The 23,651-nt window shown below is 37.2% G+C and overlaps 1 protein-coding gene, 1 long non-coding RNA gene and 1 other non-coding gene across 3 annotated transcripts in view; 1 reads left to right on the top strand and 2 right to left on the bottom strand.

Annotated features, from left to right (window-relative positions):
- The window catches only part of LOC125082157 (uncharacterized), a 238,107-nt gene that overhangs the window by 76,961 nt on the left and 137,495 nt on the right, over positions 1 to 23,651 (top strand). The window lies entirely within an intron of this gene.
- DSG4 (desmoglein 4) overlaps positions 1 to 23,651 on the bottom strand; it is a 43,955-nt gene that overhangs the window by 4,937 nt on the left and 15,367 nt on the right. Inside the window, exons 3-13 of the mRNA XM_047697448.1 lie at positions 22,587 to 22,718; positions 20,580 to 20,735; positions 19,511 to 19,655; positions 16,840 to 17,006; positions 16,434 to 16,568; positions 15,168 to 15,353; positions 9,417 to 9,688; positions 7,967 to 8,106; positions 5,353 to 5,580; positions 2,920 to 3,225; positions 25 to 167 (exon numbers count right to left, since the gene is read on the bottom strand). Coding sequence (XP_047553404.1) covers positions 25 to 167; positions 2,920 to 3,225; positions 5,353 to 5,580; positions 7,967 to 8,106; positions 9,417 to 9,688; positions 15,168 to 15,353; positions 16,434 to 16,568; positions 16,840 to 17,006; positions 19,511 to 19,655; positions 20,580 to 20,735; positions 22,587 to 22,718 — 2,010 coding nt within the window. The remainder of the gene's footprint in view (positions 1 to 24; positions 168 to 2,919; positions 3,226 to 5,352; positions 5,581 to 7,966; positions 8,107 to 9,416; positions 9,689 to 15,167; positions 15,354 to 16,433; positions 16,569 to 16,839; positions 17,007 to 19,510; positions 19,656 to 20,579; positions 20,736 to 22,586; positions 22,719 to 23,651) is intronic.
- On the bottom strand, positions 20,287 to 20,393 carry LOC125082734 (U6 spliceosomal RNA). The gene has a single exon (XR_007122061.1). It is a non-coding gene; the product is annotated as a U6 spliceosomal RNA (small nuclear RNA).

Consider the following 23,651-nt stretch of genomic DNA (forward strand, 5'->3'; position numbering starts at 1 on the left):
TCAGGAACATGACAGTGCACTCACCCTGTCCTCGGGATGGGCCCCCTCTATCCTCCAAGACTGCATCACTCCTTCCCCCCCTTCTGGCACGGGAGCAAACCTCGTCCCCAGGCCTTCGGGCTGTCTTCTTTTGCAGCAGCAACACATGAGCAGCAAGAGTGGAGACACTACTCAGGAAAGTGGGAAGAGAGTTCACACATATTGTCCAAGTTAGGAAGTCATTAAATGTACCCTTTTTTGAAAAATGAGGCATTATATCGAGAACCAAAGGGAAAAATGCAAATGTAAGAAAGCATCAGTTTTCCCTAAAGGACTAAATATACATACCCATGTTTATAAACACCTAACCACCAAATCACATAGACTTTTGAAGCTTGACTGAAGGGAATTTGGGATCACATAATCAGGGTTCTTTACTGATACATTAGGAAAGTAAGGTCCTTTCTTCCGTTTACTTCAGGACTCCCAACTGGTTGCTGGTAGATCCAAGATTCAAATCCAATTTTCTGATTCTTAGTCCCTCATGTACACACATATAATTGTGTATGTATATATATATTTACTAGCCTATATATACATATGAATAAATATGTACTTATCTCCAAGAGCATGTATTTCTATGTGCAGGTACCTGGATATGTATATATGTACACATAGTCTCTGTGGATATATATATGTGTATGTGTATGTATGTGTATATATATATATATATATATTTGCCTATCCATATAAAAAACAATATATACAAGCCCATGTAACCAAGCATCATGTATATATGTATAAGTTAAATACACAATCAATATATGTTATCAAAAAGATTGAATACAAATTTCAGTTATAGGACCTAAAAATAGGTTTCTCCTTCAACCCTCATATTTACACTTAGAATCAATCAAACATCACCCACTAATTTTAATTGAGCTCCTTATATTTATTATTTGAAGATTTTTGTCTTCAAACTATAATGAAAACTTTACTTCAGTTCTACATGTTAATCCATAAATAACATTTCCTAAGTTTTCTAAGATTTTAGAATATACTCAGTTTAGTACTTTGGGGTCCACTGTAGTTGTTTTTTATTCTTTTCTAATTGACTAGTATAGCATGCATTCCCCTGAGTTACTTAGAGGTATGGACAGAAGTATCAAAGCTCCTAAATCAGGACTTTAGTTGATTTCATTGAAATAGTTAATCTCACTTGGAGCAAACATCAAAAGTCTTAAATAAAGGCCCTTTGAGAAGATGTTTTGGGCAGGGACCCCTCCTCTCTCCATCACATGGTTCCTGCCCCCCAAGAACACAGTTTGGGCTTCTCCATTGAGGACAAAGAACTGTCCAAAAGGGTATGCTCCTCCTACAATCGACTTCACAACTCTTACACTTTCTTGGCCTGATTAAGGAAGAGTTGTGAAATTCTGAGCACTAGTCTGCGGGGAATGCAGCTGACTCTGGGTTTTTATCCCTGAATTGCACATCAGCTTCAGCAGAGGGCTTACATGTGCCGCAGCTGGGGTCTCATCTTGAGTACTCCTGCCTGAACATGATTAATTTTAAAGATCTCCAATGATTCTGATGTGCAGCTGAGACTGAGACCCACTGGCTTAAAAGCAAGCTGACACCTCGACTCATTTGCTATTGGCATGTTCTGGGAAAATATCTCTAATACCATTCTGATAATCACTCGTGATCTTAGTATAATCTTGAAAGTTCGTATTAGTTAAGAAAGGAAGTGCGGGGATGCATGGGTGGCTTATTTGGTTAAGCATCCGCTTTTGGCTCAGGTTATAATCCTAGGGTCCTGGGATTGAGTCCTGTATCGGGCTTCTTGTTCATCAGGGAGCCAGCTTCTCCCTCTGCCTGCTGCTCTTCCTCTTTGTGCCTGCTCTCTCTCTCTCTTTCTCTCTCTGACAGATAAATAAATAAATAAATAAAAATTTAAAAGGAAAGTCTGTCCAAAAGTCACTTGTTTTTTCATTCCTCAAAATGATCATGTTTCATTCCTCAAAATGCTTCACTGAAGCATATTCATATCATAGTTTGAAGGATTTAGTCAGCTTTTTTTTGAATCCAGTTTTTGATTTCCACAAAATCTAAAGTATTGCAGGGGCAGCCTAAAATGTATTACTTCTCTGAGGATTTACGTGTTTTAAAAAATGGTATAGGCAGAGGAGGACCCCTTTTGCAGGGTTTGCTTAGGGTCTTCACCATGCCTGTGACCATGGTCCTAGTTGCAGACACTCTTATCAAGAGTCCAGAGGCTCATGTTCTCTTCTAAGCTCTTCTCCAGGCTTCCTATTAAGCCAGGGTGAATGGGTCACCTGATTTCACACATCCTCACTGATTTCTCATTGCCTGTGGACTGAAGCCCAGAACGTTTGGCTTATCATGAACATTCCTGTGTGATGGCTCCCAGCCGCATTTTAGCCTGTCCATTTCCTGAGTGGTCAGTGCCTTTCCATCCCTCTCCTTATTTATGTCTGTGTTGTTCCTTTCAGATTTTCCCTCAAATACCACCCTCCTTCTAAGAAAATCTTTGGTGTGTAGGGCCTGGGTCAAAGCCACTTCCTCCGTAAAGACTCCCAACCTTTCCCACTTGGACTTGAATTGCTTCTTACCTCTTTTAAAGCACTTTGCTAAACATTTTCATGATGAGATTTACTCTGTTTTGCTATTTTATACTTAGAAATTTGCTTGTGTTTTTCATCTCTGTGACCCTCAATAATTCTAGTTATTATTATGGAACAAGTACGTGCCCTTATTACTCCCACTGTTTTTTTTTTTTTTTTTTTTTTCCAAATCCCCATGAGAATTGCTATAGATACCAAAGGGAAGTGGCCAAATGAAACTAGCCACCCCAGTGAAACTGGTTACATTCTTGTCTTGAAGAATTGCTGAAAAGGGATTCGATCTAGTACTTACAAAGTAGTAGTAGGAGTCCCATAGCGATCATGCCCATCCCTGTCGGTCCGAGACCAACATTTGAACCCCCAGCCTGTTCATCAGTGATAGTGCCATCTATGTCACTGGTAGCTGAGCTGCCGTCCCCTACGTCGACGCCCGTTGTGCTAGGATACAAGCACACGTTGTTGTCGTCGCAGTCACAGGCCTCTAACGCTACGATCTGTGGCAATTCGCACGCCCGGTGATAGCTGTCCTTCACTATGATTGGGATTTGGTAAACAATCTGGTCTAAAGACTGCACCGCTCTCAGGATTGCAGATGTAGCTGAAAAGGAAGAGAGGAAAGAGAAAATAAATGGAAATTCCTTGGGGTAACCCTTCTTAATACCCAAGACTCCCCGAGGGCCTTATTTTTCTCATGTTCCCTTAGTCATAGGGCACCCTATACTTACTTTTTAAAAAAATATTTATAATGAATTGTTTAATACTTCTTCCTGCTGAATTGTTATTTCTTTGAAGGAGGCTAGGACCCTGCTGCTTATTTTCTAGAGCAATAACATTTGGCATATTTTATGCACTCAATAAATATTTGTCCAATGAATGAAGAATATCGAGCAGAAAGGAAATATTAGAAGTCTTCTATTTAGGAATATGGTTTGCAAAGAGCCTCCTTAAGACTGTTTATCTCTTATTCAAAGGTGATGTTCTGTCACTTAAATTTAGATGATTTCAGTAGCTATCATTTTCCTAATTCTTTGTGCTACCACTGCCTATTGATTTGCATGAAATTATTGCTTAAAACAGAGGTTGAAATTTATTTGTTAACCCAAGGAAGATTTAGAGAGGATTAAATTTACACTTAAATCATGAGTGTTAATTGATTAACCCATAACATACACTAATTATAAATATTATCATTTATTAATTTCATTTAGTTTTTTGATAAGTCAGCTGTGTCTACCAAAATGTAACCTGTGCATAAGGCAAGATTTGAATAATGTGCAATGCCACAGCACATTAGGTTAAAGCTTATGCTGTTCTTTAACACCAACATCTAAATAGAACTTCAGGAATATTGTCTCTGACGCAATTATATTTTTTATTGGCAAATCTATAATATAATTTGAATACCTTTATGAACCTCCACATTGAACCTTTTTAAAAAATGTTTTTACTCATAATATTTCAGATCTTAATGAGGAAAATGTGTTTAGCAGTTGTTATTTAAGAATGGCATATTGGGTTTATAGGTAGAATGAATTCAAAGTTGTCTTAATTTTAATGGGATTACTTTAGTGCTTAGCTTTTTAAAATATTAAAGTGGTTTTGTGGAAAAGAGCCAAAAAGTTTTCTTATGAAAACAAGTTGCCTAATTTCCTCTTTTGACTAACTCCTTAAAGGTGGTATTTTTCTCTGGCATCATTTTAGGGTTTCTCCATTCTATGAATGGAGAATCTTAGTGGCTTCCGAGAGCTGGGAAATATTTCCTCTCACCTTGGGCTCTGAGGTCGGACCCCCATCCTATCACCCCCTAAAAATCTTTTATTGTTGCCTCAAGTGAAGGAAGTTAGAGAGCTATTGTGACCCAAAAGAGGTCCTCTTATAGTATTTCATTTTCTATTATCTATTTGACATCTCAGGGAGGTAGAACCCAAGTATATAAAATGTTATGTTGTCTGAAATTTACTCTCAGTAACCCCAGGCATTTTTTTTTTTTTAACGTAGTTATAGTTACCACAGTTACCAATAGTTACCAACAATAGTACCAATAGTACCAATAGTTACCACAAACACATGTACTACTTGGACATCTTTACTATTTAAATACTTTGGTTTATGTGTTTCTTTGTATCTAAATGCTTCATATAATTCTAACTTTAATGCTGTATGTACTACATATTAATAATATGTACTACTGTTTGCCTAACCATTCTTCCCATATCGAGCAATTTGGATTTAAGTTTTTAAATCTTTACAAAAAGTCTGAGCTTATCATTCTTTCTAGGAAGAATTACATTGCTCTTATGTGCACCTGAGTAGAAAATATGTAGATGTATCCATGGGATACTTGAGTTTCAGAAACTTTTAAGAGATTTGCCTGAAATAATTCAAAGTAGGGAATTGTGACATATGATGAGTTAGTCAAGGGTTCAGTTTATTTCAAATTGATCAAATATATGTAACACACCACATATACAAAATGGTAGATAAACTGATATTTACATCCTACTATTTGTAATTGCAGTGTTGAGAAAACATTTTTACTTTTATACCAGTTTAAAAATTTTCCAAATATCCTAAGTGTGAATATGAAAGATTTTCTCGCTTATTATGAATGTGGTCAAGATTCATAGAAACAGAGATAGAAAGTATTATTACCTGTCTTGCCTAATTATTTAGTCATTGTGTTTGCTTTTGGTCTTAAAGATGAGCAAGTTTGCATTCCACTTACCATTTACTGGTTCCATATCCCACATGTCAGCGGTCCCCGGTGGCTGATCAACAACACAGAAGGTATAGGGAGACCCATAAGAATGAGCACCAACATCTCTTGCAGAGATAAGTGTTGATGGAGAGGCAATGCATATGTAATGAGTTTCAGCTAAAACAACTGGACAGTAATCAGTGACATCAGGAACTTCGATACATATGGTTCCTGTGGCCGTTCTCCCAGAGCCATCTGAAACAGCAGAGCATCGTGGGTGTTGGGGTAAACGGTGTGAGGGAGAAAATTCTTTCTCATAACTCCACAATGATACCCCAGCATAGAGGAACAGCATGAATGACTTCTTGGGGGGTGGCTGATGGGTTCCTGCTTATTTCGAGAACATGAAACCACTCTTTGCTCGCTACCTTCCAGCCACACTTTTTCTTTTTTAGTTCTTGGAACAAGTTTCTTCCTAATCCAGAACTCTTGTGTGTTATATTCATTCTTCCTGAAATGTTATTCATCTCAATTTCTTTCAGCCAACTCCTGCACATCCCAAGATGCCGTAGCTCTCTGTTTCTACCTTGTCCCCCTGAACCAGACTCTATCCAACCTACAGCCTTCCATTCAAGATGCTTATTGAGTTCTGGGTGTGTAGGAAAATAATCAGAATTGAAATGCAATAATTGTTTGTATATTTTTTCTTTCTATTTTGCTGTTTATTTTAATGACATCCCTTAGATGCCATTTCTCTTCGCAATGGCACTTCTGAAAACAAATCTAAATCTGTTAAATTTTTTTTCCTAACCTACTTGAAACAAATTTTGGGTTAATATAGTTTATTAGAAGAAATAGGAATCTGAGCTTTTAGTTCACTTTTCCATCTGGTTAGCTTGTGCCTGTGCAGATACTCTGCTTAGGTATCTAAACAATAGGTCTTGATTTTTGTTTTCTGTTGTAATTTTGATAGTTTTTTCCTCCTTCTTTATTCACTCAATGACTAATTTTTATTCTAGTTTTTAAAGATATTTACATATGACCAATATGCAAACATAGGCCATGATCAACACGGTTAGAATCCATTATAGGAATAAGTGTTCTAGAATGCTGATAATAAATCAGACTGTAATATTTCAATAACTGATCCAGTGTTACAAGTGGCGCTCACAGGATGAAGAGCAGAATGTATGGACTATAATTACTTGGGTATTATCTTGTTTGTGTGTGGTGTGTGTGTGTGGTGTGTGTGTGTGTGTGTGTGCACGCACATGCGTGTGTGTTTTTTTTTTTTTTTCCAGTGCCCCTTTATCTTTGTCTTTGGCCACTGTAAAGCTCAGATATAAACAATACAAACCTATAGATTTATCTTCTATTAGGTATATATTTGCAAGAACTGTTTTCTCTCTTCTTTCCTTGCTCTTGACTTTATTTCTGTTTTGTTCTGTGGTAACTGGTTTCCTAGGCACTGTTCAGAGAATGATTAACTACTGATAAGTAAATTTCCTGTTGCAGTCACCAAGAACATTTAATAGATTTTCCCACAAGAAGCTGCTCATTTAAAAGTTCAGTGTATCTGCACTTATGACTTAATTTTGCTCTTCTATTGGGAGTAATCTTGTGCTTTAACATCCTACTTTGGACAACATGTAAGCTGCACTTACACAGGCTTTTCATTGTAGCTCAGTTTTAGTGGGACTAAAATAACTATACTCTTGGGGCACCTGGGAGGCTGAGTTGGTTAAGCATCTGACTCTTAGTTTCTGCTCAGGTCATGATCTCGGGGTCTTGCAATGGAGCCTAAGTGGGGACTCCATGTTCAGTGTGGAGTCTGCTTGTCCCTCTCCCTCTGCTCTTCCTTTCCACTCCCATCCCTGCTCATGCGTGTGTGTGTGTGTGTGTGTGCGTGTGTGTGTGTGTGCACAATCTCTCTCTCTCTCTCTCATAAATACATAAAAAAATCTTAAAAAAAAAATCCTTAAAATAACTGTACTCTTTGGGACACTGCTGTTCCCATTGGTCATCCCCAAATGAGCTTTGTGTACTCCTTGTCACACTTACTTTATGTAAACATTCCTAATATACTCTGAAAGTTGGATTACATCTCAAGAAATGAGGCCATAAACAGAAACTGAATTTTACTTTTAGACTTAAACTTTTATGCTTTATGCTGTAAGTCACATACAGTTCTTTTTTGGAAATAGGTAAAATAAATTATGATTTAAATATAAATTTTGGCTATGAGTGTACTGGGTTCAGTACTTTTTTTTTTTAAAGATTTATTTATTTATTTATTTGACAGATGGAGAGAGAGAGAGAGCAAGAGAGCAAACACAAGCAGGGCAAGTGGGAGAAGGAGAAGCAGGCTCTCCGCTGAGCAGGGAGCCCAATGCAGGGCTCTATCCCAGAACCCTGGGACCATGACCTGAGCCGAAGGCAAGTGCTTAATGACTGAACCACCCATGTGCCCCCTGAGTTCAGTTCTTAATCTAAGGTACTTAGAACTCTCTAGAAGTCTTGCAGACAGACACACTAAATGATATATTTTACTTGAGTCAATCTAATATCAACATTAGAATTACATTTATATTTAGTGGGATAATAATAATTTTTTTTAAATATTGAGAAGAAATTTTCTTACCGTCTATAGCGAGGATTTCTGCTGTGTATATCCCATTGGTAATATATTTTGACTTCTTATCAAATTCCCTAGAAAATTGTATCTCACCAGTCCTTGAATCTACTTTTAACCAGCTGCCTGCATCATGTCCTATGATATACCTGTTTTTAAATAAATAAGTTTATCATTTGCTCTTATAAAAGTTAAGAATTTTAAGTCACATACAATGTGTTAAGCATAAATATGGTGTTTGTGTGTTTTACGGTGATGATTGCCTTGGTTTATATATATCTCAATAAAATTTTAGTGTTAAACTTATTAATACACGGGTTCACAACAGGGTTTTAAAATTTCATGATTCTTACTTTTCTAGTTCTTACTATAATCGTTAGTACAATGTATGAGTCTTTTTCAGGTTTATTTATTATAGCATTATATATTGAGGGACTATCCTTTACTCATTTTCACCTGTGATATACTTCATTTTTCTTACATTTTAAAGTGTGTTAATTAGCTTTAGAGTATCTCACTCTTGGCCTATTAGTGGTTGTGGTACATATAATATAATATAATATGTATAATATAATAATATAATGGATTCAAATTGCTTGATCTTAGTGGATGAAGATCTGGCCTCTGTACCAGGCCTAATTTCAAGTGTCCAAGGTACTTGTCTGACACATCCTTTTCTTCTATCCCGTATTGGTAGACTTCATAATTTTTGTTGCCTGTGAATTTTTTAGTCTATCAAGTAATCAAAACTATTAATGTCAAAGTAATTTACAAATCAATAAACTGCTCACTCCAAAAATATTAGGAGGAGAAGAAAAGAGATAAGGAAGAGACATAGAGAATACTTACATATTTCACGAGAATAATTTTCTAGAGTATCTTGTAATTTAATGTAATTCATGTATAATCTGTGTACTAGTGCCCTGGAATGCCTACCTATTTCTCCAGTTCTAACTTTCTTTACACTAATCAAATTTCTGAAACACCTATGTTTCAGCCTCTCTTATTATCTTTTTTTTTTCTCTTAAGTCAAGCTGGGGTTTGAGATTAGCCCCAGCTTCATTGGATGAGGCAAGTTTCAAGGAAACAAGCAGTGATTCGTCTTTTATTATGTCTCATAGTTTACGGCATAAATCAGCCTGGGGCCAGGGTGGTAACAACTGGCCACAAAAGATTAGAGATACTTCCAGAATCTCTTAGGCAGCCCTTTGACCTCATAATTTCTTCCTGGACACAATTACCTTTCTAACCAGTTGGAGGGCATATTGCGTTAAATACTGTTAAAATCTTGGGAAAATGTCAGTGCTACAAAAGTGTTCTAAAGCAAGCAAATGAACAAGAGAAGCAAAGCCAAACTCAAAAACTACTTCAACCCACACAGTCTAGCACATTCTGTGTGAGTTAACACTGGACAAAACCCCATTTTATCACTTTGACATGAGCACAGTTTTTGTGGTACCTGACATTTGTGGCAGGGTTTCCTGTGTCCAAATCTGTAGCCGTATAGGTGCCAAGCACATAATTCAATAAGGAATTCCCTCTTATTCCTTCTCGTATACTGAAGGTCATAGAATTTGGATGAAATGTGGGTCCTTCTCTCACATTAACAACCTGAATTCTCACAGGGGTTGAGTGCATTTGGAATCGAGAGGCAACTGAGTGGTGAAATTCAGCTTGGTTTTTCACTCCAATACCAAGATGAATATTAGGCGTTTGTTCGTAATCCAGCATCTGAAATCATAGAAAGTAAAAAATTCCAAAACAGCAAAAGGACTCTCTTTTGTTAGAGTAAGTAGCTGTGATAAGAAAGCAGCACATGAGAGTGAAGTCCAGGAGCTATGTAATTCAGATTTTGAGTGGATAAAACTTTACCAATTACAGCATCAGATATTTCAGATATGTTATTCCCTTTATGTCTTGGCATAATCAGGTATGTAGGTCATTTAGGCCTGTGACTTAAGTTGGACTATCTACTAGAGTTCTAAACTTCTTATATAAAGATCCTGAAGTCAAAACGATCTCTTTCCAAATGAGAAAAATAAAAAACTTAGCATGAAATAAAAAGGGGTTTACACCTGGTGAATGAATAAATAGGACCCAGGTTTTCTTTGTAGAATCCACATCTGAGAATCTCTTGAATTCAGCAGAATAAAGGAGCCAATATATATGATGTAAATGAACATGTAATTTAAAAAAAATGATGCAAACAACTTCTGAAGGAAAATTCATGATTATTAAATGCAGCCCTAAACTATAATTTCATTGTGCTGGGTCTGGGAGACAAGAAGGTTTCTTCACAGGGCATATTCAAATAGGTAAATACCTTTCCCAGAGAAAAGCTACCTTTGAAATGGGTTCTTTGGATAAAAGGTGAATGGAATCTTTTGATCCAGAATCATTGATGTGGTGACATGAAAAGTCACCACCAAAATTCAGCACAGAGCTGACTGTGAATTGTATACTAAAAAATGGATTTTCGGTTGGAAGAGAGTTCCCTCTTATATAATGAGTGAGAAAGCAGTTGTGAAAAGGGAGTCCTGGACAAAGTCTGTTTAGAAGTGTCCTGGAAGCTAATGTAAGCAACCTTACATCACGTTTACCAACAACAGAAGTCAAGAGACCACTGCCAAGTAAACCTCTGCTCCTCAAGGAAATTCTATGACATCATAAATATTTTCTTAGTAAATTTTAGTTAGTTCTTCACAAGAGCTAATAAGATAGAAGTATTTATAGGAATTCAGCTGTGCCCTTACATGGGGCCTGCCCACATGATTTCCTTCGATTTCAGCTCACACCCTTCAGGTTTGGGATTTTGATTCTTTGGTGCATCTGTTTTCTCCCTGGCCACACGATGCCTCACACAGAGCCAATTGTGAATGCTGTGGTCAAAAATATATTTTCGATGGGAAGAAACCCCTCTTTTATATCTCAGTTTTTATTTTCTAGAATTCCATGCTGTCTTTAAACAAACGAGAGATGTGAGATACTCTTTTCTGGTATAGGAATCTCTTGGCGGTCCTTTGCGCGTACACACATATGTGCTTTTTGCTTATCAGAATAGTTCTCTCCCTTTTGAATAGATATGGTGGAAAGTATATTAATATGTATATAACACTGTGTCAATTATAGACATTCACAGAATATTGTGAAGTGGTTAGGAGCTGATCTTCCCTCTAATAGGGAAGATAAAAAGCAGAGGAAAGGCACAGAGCCTCTCATATCCTCTGCAGGTGGGACCTTTTATCAAGGGTTTTGCTTGTATGCAGAAGTCCGGATTGTGCGAAGAACAATAAACACAACCATGGGTCTGGTTTTGGAGTTAGAATGGAGTGGCTGGAACAACTAGGTTTCTGCAGTTTGAGGCGGGACTGAAGAATACTCACAAAGGATACGCAGATCTGTGTCAGAAAGCGTGGAGCAAGTGTTAAGAAAGTCTACAAGAGGGGCACCTGGGTGGCTCAGTGGGTTAAGCCTCTGCCTTTGGCTCAGGTCATGATCTCAGGGTCCTGGGATTGAGCCCCACATCGGGCTCTCTGCTCAGCGAGGAGCCTGCTTTCCCCTCTCTCTCTTCCTGCCTCTCTGCTTACTTGTGATCTCCCTCTCTCTCTCTCTCTGTAAAATAAATAAATAAAATCTTAAAAAAAAAAAAAAAAGAAAGTCTACGAGAGGCTCAGGATGCACTCAGGATAAAGGTGACCCCTCCAAAAATCGATTTGGCTTCTGGTGAGTTTTTTGCTACGTTAAATTTTAACATCGAAGCTAAGCTGTTAGAGTCTCACGTGCAATTTTGTTTGCTTGTTTTTGCTTTGGATCTAAGTTAATAGAACCCTGCGACTTCTCAGGGGGATGCTGGTTCATTTTAGAATTAAGGTGGGAAAAGGGAGGAGGTCAGCAGTCTGTCTACAAAACACGCAGTGTTTTGTAATGGTGTGTGTGGGTATGTATGTTCTGCTTTTCAGGAATTGACATTTTCTGGTGCCAGTGGGTCTGGAAGAGAGTAGCAGGCACACACAGTTGGAAGAGGCTTATAGGGTTGAACAGAGGGAAATGTCAAGGCACGAGCTCTTACTTCTTCCTTGTTTTTCTGGTCCCAGATGCCACCTCGAGGCACATTAAATATGACCTGGGAAAACGAGAGCTCTGCTTGGATCCTGTCTTTGTCATTTGCCACCTGGGTGAACTTAAGACAACTTAGTGTTTTCCTCTTTGGTTTTGTTTCACTTTCTATAAAACAAGGAATCAGAATATTTTCTTCCCAGAGTTGGGATGATTAGGTAATATGCATAAAACCTCTATAAAGCCATATAATTTACCAGCTGGTATCCTGTGACTGCCTGGTAAGACAGAGAACCAATGTTTCTTTGTTAGAATTCCAATTAGATAACATTTTGCTTTTCTTCTCAATGGTGAAACGAATGTGTGTATACGCACACACACATTTATATTGTTTGTTAGTATTTCCATACACATTTATTGATAAATACCTAAAGGACGTTATTGTTGACAGGTTTTTTTTTTGTTTGTTTGTTTTTGTTTTTTACCTTCTTAAAGATTTCCTTGTTACGCTACAAGTTTCTTGAGAACAAGGACCTTGTTTCATTCACCTTTATTGTCTCTAGCACCTCACAGTTCTCAATACATTTGAGTTGAATTGAATCATTTGTAATATCCTTAGACTAAGAAAAGGGTTATGAATGCTCAGTAAAAGCCCGTGACTGAGGGGCCAGTTTCCACAAGGTTAAATGGCAGCTTGAGAAAAGATGGAGAGGATGCAGGAGAACACTAGAGACCTCATTGCATGTGCGAAACTTGGGAAGTTACACATATGTTCTCTAAATAGATAGTCTTCTCTTCAGGCTGGGTCCTGATATACATACTAACGTTTTACATTTCATTTTAATTAGCCTTTCCATGTTATTTTGATATTCCTAGGCATATTCTTCCTGCTTTCTTTAATAGACTTGAGAAGTTATCATCCAGGGAAGAAAGAGAGACACTGTGTCTGCATAAAATCTAACACTACCTTGACCAGTTTTCATGAAATTGAATTTCCCATAGTCTTTCTTTGTGATGAACTAAGTATGTTTAAAAAAAAACAAACACCTTTAGCTCTCACAGAAAACATATAGTATAAGTTATAGTGCCTGCATTATAAATGTTTTCTTATTTTTATAATTTAAAAAAATTGTGAAATATGAAATCAAGCCTGGTGACTCCCATTTGGGTGAGAACCACATCACCCTCAAGCTTTTAGTGAGTTTCTGCTATCTTCTGGCCACTGGGCCAGGTGCTAAGAGTGGAATATTTAGATTGAGTTGTTTATATGCAAAGTTCTTAACTATGTTTTTTAGTAGGTTCAGAGGCAGACCAAAAGCAAAGAACAGTTGCATGCTGTAAGATAACAATCAAAGTCAATGATTAAGACGGTAAGAAGATGGGTAAAAATTATATGACATGTCTAGATCCTGGTTTTTAACTGAGATGCAAGGTTGAACAAATTCTGATCTCTGGAAACAAACTTGACTAAATATTCAGAATTTGGTGGGATGGTCAGTGACTTCTCTCTCTTCCTTATCTATGTTAATTTGGCAATGGTTGTTAGTCTTGTTCCCTCATTTCCATTTTTACCACTATTGCCTTAGATCAGGTTCTTAGCACCTTAGGACTTGATTAACATAGTAATTATTTTCTTAACTTTAAGCTTCCTGGAGTTGAGCTCATAACGTGACTGCTTTTTTTTTTTTTTAATATCCCCAAGTTTTCTTGATCTAGAAGTAGGGATTAGTAAAATTTTTTGGGTAAGAGCAGATAGTAAATATTTTAGGTTTTGGAAGCCATATACAGTTTTTGTTTTAAACATTCAATTCAGCCATTGGAGGGTAGAAATGGCCATAGAAAATAATGAATATGACTATGTTTCAATAAAATATTATGAGCAAAATTATGGCAGGTCGTATTTGGCCTGTGGGCTATAGTTTGCCAACCTATGGCCTAAAACAATATTTCTCAAACAGGAAGGCTCTGGCTAGTTCTTAGAGTCCTTGTGCTCTCCTCAGGAATTTTGAAATTGTGTGTGCTCATTTGAATGACAGTCTTAGAAGGTATACATAGATATTTTCCATAATTTTGGTGACCACCTTATAAATTAATAGAGTGCATTATTTCAGTGCTGGTGATTGTACTTTGTGGTAAAGTAGTAATACTTTAATTGCTCCAGACAATTGCAAAAAGAACAGAGAAAGACTCCATATAGAAATGATGTGTTTCCATTAGATGAAGGCCAAATGCCTTCCTGATAACAGTAACTGGGATAAAGAAAAGTAGTAACAGAATAGAATAATTACAGTTCACACTGTGTACTAAATTAAAGGTGTGCATTTGTTTATTAGTATATATTTTCATAACTCTAAGTTCTGTTTATGTTGTTAGTAGTAATTTTGTTTGAGAAAAAATTGATTTCCCTTATTTGTGAAAAAATTAATTTCCCTTATTACATTAAAGTTAATTTTAATCTTACTGGTTTGCAGTTTTAGTTTTTTCTAATTTATATTTTTAGATTTTATTGCTGTCCATAAGGTAAAAATCATAAAGTAATTTAAGAAAAATTAATTTGTAAGAGAAAGTCAAATGAGACCGACTCTAACTCAACATCTTTGTTCTTACATCTTTATTTCCTTCCATGAACATTCTGCTGCAACCTCAAAGAATTGCTTGCGGTACCCTGAACATGCTTTACCTTTCCTCACCTCAGTGAGTTTGCTCATTTCTCACATTAGCAAGCTCAGTTGTAAGGTCGTGGTTAAGCTGTGATCTGTGCATGAAACCTTTTCAGACAAATCCAGCTCAGAAAGATCTCACCTCTTAGTAATTATTTTATATTTTACCATTTGGCCATTAATTATGTTTAACATTATTACATCTATACAACTACTTCTTTGTTTTTAACTCATTATCTAATTTGAGAATGCATGCATTGTCTTTTCAACTAGATATTGGGCACTATGAGAACAAAACACCCTCCTTATTTCTTATTGATTTTGGTAATAAAGAGCATGTTGCTGGACTGTAAGTCTCAGTCTGGCATGGTGAGCTAACTTACAGCACTGGTCTGCATAAATAGTATTTGAGGTTATAGAGTATTTTTTGGAGGCAGATTCTGTCTGTAAGAGTATTTTAAAACCTTAGAAATATTGCAGATCCCATACTCTACCTTGACGACTTTCAAAATGCCCTCATTGGTTTGTGGGTCTGTTTGAATATCAAACCAATTCCCATCATTTCCGGAGAGAATTAAAAATTTTGCCAACCAATTATCAGTGCCTTCTTCATCAAGATCAATTGCTTGTAATCGTATCAGTTCTGAATTTAGACAATTCTCTTCAATACTTGCTGAATACTGAAATGACATAGATCAAATTTATAATCAATAAAGTTTCGAGAGGAAAGATATTTATTAATACATTAACTGTCATTTAAGATACTAACAATAAATTCCATAAATAATTTTTGAATCATTATTAAATGCCATACATTCTAATCATAAATATAAGAATAAAATGATTAAAAGATAATAAAACTGATTTTTTTGTGTGTGCTGTATATGCAGTCAAGTTCAAACTGGCACTTTGTTCCTTTTTCTTTTTTTTTTTTTCATTTTTCTTGCTTATTTTTAAATTTTCCTTAAGTTACTCCTTCCTTTTACTATGAAGGGTTAGAGAGTTGTATTTTAGGCTTTGTGAGCCAGAGAGTTCATGTTGCAACTAGTTATCTCTGCTGCTGTAGGATCAAAGCACCCACAGATAACATAAAAAGGAATGAGTCAAGTTGTGGTCCAATAAAACTTTTTTTTTTTTAAACCAAAGTACTGGTGAGCCATATTTGGCCTTGCTATTTTCAGTTTTATGCTTCTTTTTATGCCTAAAGATGAAGATGAAAGTTGAGAATGTTTGGGGCCCTTGTAGAATTAATTCAGCAAATTATCAGGCCTATAAAGACAGATCAATAATGTTACATGATTCCCAGATTTATACTAATAAAATCCCACATTTCTATAAGTAGAGAGTATGGAGGAGACACTCTGCTGCTTTCATAGATGGAAGTTGCACAGAATAGTGACTCAGAGGTAAACACACACACTAGAAAAGTATACTATTTATGTTTAATGAAATTCGATTGAAATACACAATCATTTTAGTTTGATGTACGATGTAGTATTTCAATACTTATATACACTGTGAACTGTGAAATATACAGTGAAGTGATCACCATAGTAGGTCTAGTTACCATCTGTCACCATACAAAGTTAATGCAGTATTACTAATTATATGAGATCTGTTATTATATGTAAGGAGTTCCAAGGTTCACATAGCAAAGCTGAATCTATCCCTACATACAGTAGAACCAGCTCACAAACTAGCAGGAAAGCAAATCGATTACTGACACTTAGGGAAAAAGGGTTATAAGAGTAACAACTTACAGAAGTTTTCTCCAAGGTGGGGAAATTATCGTTGACATCTAAAACCTTGATTCTACAGTCGCACTCAGAAGACAGTCCATCTGCCGCTCCGTCTCGATCTGAGCCCCTCACGAGGAGGTTATACATACTGTGTTGCTTAAGATGAAAAAGAATTATAAGACTTAGATCTACTTTTGAATGAAATCCAACACATTCTGCTGTTGTTCTCCCAATTTCCTTTTATAATTTTATGTAAGACTTTAATATAATCTTTTCTTCTTATTACAATTGTTGTTGGAAAGTCATGGTTGGATTATTGTTCCTTCCCTCCTTTACATTGCAGGAAGGGCATAAAGAGATCATTTTATCTTTGTCTTTTGAAAATGGAATTCCTTATTTCTTATCATTCATTCATAGAAGGCTTTACCTCTCTGTCAAGGAAACTGGACATCGTGCAGACTTCTCCAGTGTACCTGTTCAGGATGAACATTGGTGCACCTGCTGGCTCCTGAGAGATGATCTTATAGGCTATTTTAGAATTCAGATGATTGTCTTCATCTGCATCTGTGGCACTTAACTTTACAACCAGTGTGTCTAGAAATGAAGATGGAGGTGGAGAATGTTTGGGGCTCTGTTAGAATCAATTGAGCAAATCATCAGGCATAGGAGGAAAGAGTGGTTGGCCTTCCCCTGAATTTTCTTTTGTTTTAGTTCCCATGAATGTAGTATCATAACTTCCAGTTACACCCTGATTGCAGAAATAATGGTAGCTTGCTCCTATACAATCCTTTGCAGGTTATAAAGTACTTGCACTCTTTGAGTGATCAAATGTAAATTAGCAGCAAACTAGAGTAATCATTAATGTATGAAAAGTTCCATAACCTTTATCATAAAACTGAAAAGTGGTTTTATCAATTTGTTTTTTATTTTTTTATTTTTTTTTAAAGATTTTTATTTTTTTATTTGACAGATAGAGGTCACAAGTAGGTGGGGAGGCAGGCAGAGAGAGAGAGGAGGAAGCAGGTTCCCTGCTGAGCAGAAAGCCCAATGTGGGGCTTGATCCCAGGACCCGGGGATCATGACCCAAGCCGAAGGCAGAGGCTTTAATCCACTGAGCCACCCAGACGCCCCTATCAATTTGTTTTTGCTGTGGTCATATGACATTATTTTAAAATGCTTAAATAGTAAAGATTATAGCTTAATTCAATTCAATTTTTTTTAGTTTTCCTTATGATGTATTGTGTGTGTGTGTGTGTGTGTGTGTGTGTCTGTGTGTTATATTTCTTTTCAGTGCTCCAGAATTCAATGTTAATTAAATTCAATTTTAAGGTTATTTATTGAGAACCTATATTCTTTATTTTCATTCATCCAGAAAGTAGAGAGTTATGTTGGTTGCCTTGGTGGATGATAGCACTTTACTGATTCATTAAAAACGTATAACTGTTGAAATGAAACTTTGTCCACAGGAATAGAAAGTTCTTTTTTTTTTTATAAAGATTTTTATTTATTTATTTATTTGACAGAGAGATCACAAGCAGGCAGAGAGGCAGGCAGAGAGAGAGGAGGAAGCAGGCTCCCTGCTGAGCAGAGAGCCCGACGTGGGGCTCGATCCCAGGACTCTGGGATCATGACCTGAGCCGAAGGCAGCGGCTTAACCCACTGAGCCACCCAGGCGCCCCGAAAGTTCTTAATTATTCATAGGGACAAAGAACATGCATCTTAGGTTGTCCTGAAGAACATCAGCCCATAGGACAGATTTTCCAGAGCTGGCTGGTCCCTGATGTTTTTCTCCTTCCTAGCCCAGCTGCAACGTGAAAAACCGTAACACAGAGAACCAGGGACCCTTTCAATAGAAAAAGCCAGTTTTCACAGAATTATAGCTTATGAAAATATGCCTTGGCCTCGTGGTTCACTCTCCTTGCATGAGGGAGCGTTAACAAGACTGCTGACCAGCACCCCAGTGGACGCAAACGTGGACTTGGGTGTGGGTTTAGATGTGGGTTTCACTTCTCTCCCTTCCTCAGGTTGTGCTGGGGTATATTAGTGAGGAAATGATGACGGGCTTTGAACCCTCTCTCTGTTTGGCCTTTCTTGGGTGAAACCTTTATTTTACTTCTGTATGTCTTCCCATCCTATGTTATAAAACATTTTGTGTTTCTTATTTTCCACATCACTGTTTTCAGGGTCTCTGAAGAAGGAGTTCTGCAGACACCCCCATGACTTCTGCCTTTTTACCTCTTCCTTCTCTCCTCCAGCATTTCTTCCATCTTGTCTCTTTTCCTCTAGACTTCTCCATCCTTCTTTCTTTGGCCCTCCATCAGTATCTCTAGTTTGCTTTCTATCTGCCTTTTTTTCTGAAATTTCTTTTTTCTATTCTTTTTTCCAAATCTAATTTAGAGGTGCACAGGCAGACATAGAGTATGAAAGGAAAAGGAATATTAGAAGATTGGGGAAAGAAAGAGACAGAAGGAAAGAGGGGAGAACAGAGGAAAATAACAATATAAGACAGGCATAGAAAGAAAAGACATGCAGGAGAACTGATAGAAAGAGGGAGAAAAGAGTATTGGAGCTAGAGCTGGATTAAGCAGGATGGAAAAAAGTGAAAAAAATAAGAAAATGTACTGTGGCTTGCTGTGTAGACTGTGAAGAACCAGTGATTACCCTCTGGGACCAACCTGATGTGTACTGTTGCAAATACATCCTTCATCACTCTCTGGTGTGCTTTGAATTCAAATTCAAATTCTGTGCCCAGAATTCGAGGAATAGACCAGCACAGAGCCCTTTTCCACATCTATGGTTTCTTCTTCAGTTAACTCATTTAGAATAAGTTAATCACGAGCCAGTAATAATCTTTAAGGAAGGCATTAAAGCTCATGCTATATCACATGTGTAAGAATCCTCCACAAATGGGAGGATATTTTGCATTTTAGATAAGATTTTTTTTTCTAGGTCAGTTTTAAGTTAGAATTTGTGGTGTTTGTTCAAAATACAAGTTTGACTTTTCTGATCTTTATATTACCTGTATGTCAATTTCCTACAGCTTTTGGCCAAGAGAAATCAATGTGATATAATGCAGAGAAGGAGTGTCATCTACTTACTTGCGTCACTGTTTTCTTCAATGCTGGCTGTGTACACATTTTGTGTAAAAACTGGAGGGTTATCATTTATGTCCATAACCTTGACCCTAAGCTCAAGAGGTCTTTCTAAATCTTCACCCCGTGAATTCAGAGCCCGGCAATAGATCTGTGGAGAGTTCGGGGGGAAAAAACCTGTTTTTTCCATCAAAGGAAATTAAGTAACATGTTCAAAAAAATATTTCAGGAAATATGCAAAGAAACAGTTTATTTCATGAATTCAGACTGTATTATAGTTTGTTAATTTAAACATTGTTTCGTTTTTTAATTTTTTAATTTAACTATTTTTTCATCAATTGTTCATTTCTAAACATAGAGCTCACTTAGCATCTATTTACAAATGATTTTTATTCTTTTTTATTAACATGTAATGTATTATTAGCCCCAGGGGTACAGGTCTGTACACTTCACAGCACTCACCATAGTACACTCACATAGTACATGCTGTACATAGTACAGCACTCACATAGTACACAGAGTTATATGTCCATAACTCCACTACCCTCTCCCTCCCTCTCCCCCCAACCCCCAGCAACCCTCAGTTTGTTTTGTGAGATTAAGAGTCTCTTATGGTTTATCTCCCTCCTGATCCCATCTTGTTTAATTTATTCCTTTCTTACCCCTCAAACCCCCCATGTTGCCTCTCAACTTCCTCATATCAGGGAGATCATATGATTATCTTTTTCTGATTGACTTATTTCACTAAGCATAATACCCTCTAGTTCCATCCACGTCGTCCCAAAAATATGGTATGCTTCACAAATTTGCGTGTCATCCTTGCGCAGGGGCCATGCTACTCTACTCCATGTCATTCCAATTTTAGTATATGTGCTGCCGAAGGGAGCACTTAAACATTGTTAAGACATTTGATGGCATACCAATGCAACACACCAGACAGACACTCTGGAACTACACACATATATTTTCACACTCTTTTCATCTTTTCGATCCATTTATTTGGTTTCAGCTTTACTGTATTTTAAAAGGGGAAGAAAAATAAAATGCATAAATGAAACACATTGCTGTGACTTACCAAAAAAAGTGGAGTTATCTCTCTGTCCACCACCGACGTGATGTTAATTTCCCCAGTCCGAGGGTTAATGGTGAACACTCCGTAAGGTGGTCGATCAATTCCTACCCCAGAGATGCGGTATGTAATCTTTTGGTTCGCTTCACAGTCTGATCGAATCTATAAAGGAAATGGCCAGGTCTGTGATCTTATTGAAAGCAGATCATGAACTGCAATGTATAATAGAATAAGAAAAGAATAGCTTTGTAGGCAGATGGGTTGTGGGTTGAAACCGGGTACCATGATTTACATGTGACTTTGGGAAGTTCACTTCACTTTGCCAAGTATCAGCATATAATGGGATAATCCCTCCTTCTGTTTATTGTGGGAATTGTATGAGGTAACATATATACACTCCATGCCAATGCCTGGCATTAGGCACATATATGCTTGATGCTAGATATGTTATTATTAACAATACATTGTTCAGTTCTCTGATTTCTCTGCATATAAGGAGTTTGACAGAAGAAATACCATCTTTAGTATTTGTTAAAAGATTGTGTCATATTGATATGTACCTTGACTAGACTTTGGTTGGAGATTTAATCAAAATTATAAATAAGAAAACCAGAAAAGAAGCACAGTGTTTAGAAATAAGTTTTTGAAATGAAACCTATCATATTACTCATTCACGTGCCAAATAGATTTTATGGCAGATATTCTGCCAAGTAGGTTTAGTTTTAATAGTTTTATATCTATCGCTCATAAATTTAAACAAAGATAGCTTAAATTTAGAAATCTCGCCTGTATACTAAAGATGAGAACATTCAGTAAAATACTAAGATTTGTGCCCCAAATATCCACAACTAAATAAAAACAGTTGGAAATACAACTTGGATTAGCTCCACTCTAATCCAGAGATCTTATTTGTATAGATGAAAATCCAGGAAATCCTCCAAATACAATAAAGAGAAAAGAATATGCCATGCAGTGAGAGTGAGTGAAGTAACATAAAACTGTAACTGTGAGTTGAAAGGAAACAATAATTATTTAAAGCTTTCCAAAAGTTTTCCCAATTCTGAAAATTCCCAGAGAGAATATATAATCTCTTCTTGAGCTGAGGTTGTATTTGTCACATCACTGCTGATGCTTGCTACATTTTATGAAAAACTTTATGTATACATTTAAACAATGTATAACCGTAAAGCTTTCAGGAGAGAATTCTGGTTGATCACTCTACTGATTTCACTAGTGGGGCAAGGCCAAGATGCCCAGAAAGAACTAGTGATACTGTTAATGTGGATCCCATTTTTTTTTTAAGATTTTATTTATTTATTTGACAGAGAGAGAGAGAGATGACAAATAGGCAGAGAGGCAGGCAGAGGGGGAGGGGGAAGCAGACTCCTGGTTGAGCAGAGAGTCCAACGTGGAGCTCGATCCTAGGACCCTGAGATCATGACCTGAGCCGAAGGCAGCGGCTTAACCCACTGAGCCTCCCAGGCACCCCTGTGGATCCCATTCTTCATGGATCAATTTACTATACTTTCTTCCCTTAACTCTCCTTCCTTTTTAATTACCGTTATTTAGAATACTTTTAAAGTCTCTCCTAATTTCTGGGTATAAGAATCTAGTGGGAACTTCTGACGCTTTCTTGGAGAGAATTAATTAATACTATAAACCTTTGATTTGGGGGCGGGATAGTCAGAAGATTATTACTACATGCATTCATTTCCTATAACAGGTGCATAAGACAGATAAGCAGAACACAAATGAACAGATAAAGCCCAGTTGTGCTGGAGATCCAGGCCTCTCCCAGGATTACTCGAAGACTTTCTGCTCTGTATCAGCTCCCCAAAGGTGATATTCGAAACAGTGGCTCAGCAACATGAGCAGATGACTAGAAGTCACCCGGCTTCCTAAATCACTATGGAGTAGTGAAGACTGCAGGTCTCCGAAATGGCTGAGGGCTCTCCTGCCCTGCAGAATCTTTTGTTATCAGCACAGCATGCTCCTGTTTATTTCATCGCTTACTCTGGCAATCGGATTCCTCTTGGAGTTGTCCTCTCCTTCTCGACAGGCAGCCGCAAACTTGATCCACTCCCGCTTTTGTCTTCTGACCGTCTGCCATTTTGTAGTGCCATTTTCAATGTCTAATTCTTTCACCTTATGCAAAAATGGTTCACATTTTGTACAGTGTTAGTACAGTTTCATTTAGGAAAGACATTTATTCAACATTATAAGGTACACCCAGAAGAAGCAGTTGTATTGAATTTGAGGAACAAAGAAGGTGTTTACTAATTCATGACTCGAGATAGGTACAGCCCGGTCACCTGCCTACCTACTTCTTTTGGAATCATCTCACTTTTAACTATAGGATTCTAGGGAAACAAATTTCATTAGCTAAGTGTGGTGCTCACCGTGTCTTATACTGGATAATATGTTCTGCTTTTTCTTTTTTCAATTGGTCCTCAGCATGTGGAGGCCTTGCATATCTCATCCTTCATTGAACTCTGACCAGGCTTTCTGGTCTCCAGAGTATAAAAGACTATACTAGTGTTCCACTGAGTACGTCCTATGCAGAAGCAAAGTTGTGCTTCATCTAAAAGAGGGAAGGGATTTTTCTTTTCTGTTGGTAAGGACACCACTCTGGCTAAGCACCCAAATATAGTATTGTAGGATTAGAAGAATATTTTAACTGACTCGGTGGTACTTGTAATAATCCCATGGACAACTTCATATCTTCTCAGTGTTGTCCATTTGAATCTTTGCTTGCTCTATGTTTTTTCCTTTGTAGTCTTATGGTGCTTTTGTTGGAGGATGTCTAAGAATTTTTTTTTAAAAGATTTATTTATTTATTTATTTATTTATTTGACAGACTGAGGTCACAAGTAAGCAGAGAAGCAGGCAGAGAGAGAGGAGGAAGCAGGCTCCCTGCTGAGCAGAGAGCCCAATGCGGGGCTCGATCCCAGGACCCTGAGATCATGACCTGAGCTGAAGGCAGAGGTTTAACCCACTGAGCCACCCAGGCACCCAGGATGTCTAAGAATTTTATAGTATTCAAGAGTTTAGAAGTGTTACAACATGCACAAGCATTTG

The sequence above is a fragment of the Lutra lutra genome, chromosome 12 (genome assembly GCF_902655055.1).
Source record: "Lutra lutra chromosome 12, mLutLut1.2, whole genome shotgun sequence".
NCBI classification, from domain to species: Eukaryota; Metazoa; Chordata; class Mammalia; order Carnivora; family Mustelidae; genus Lutra; species Lutra lutra.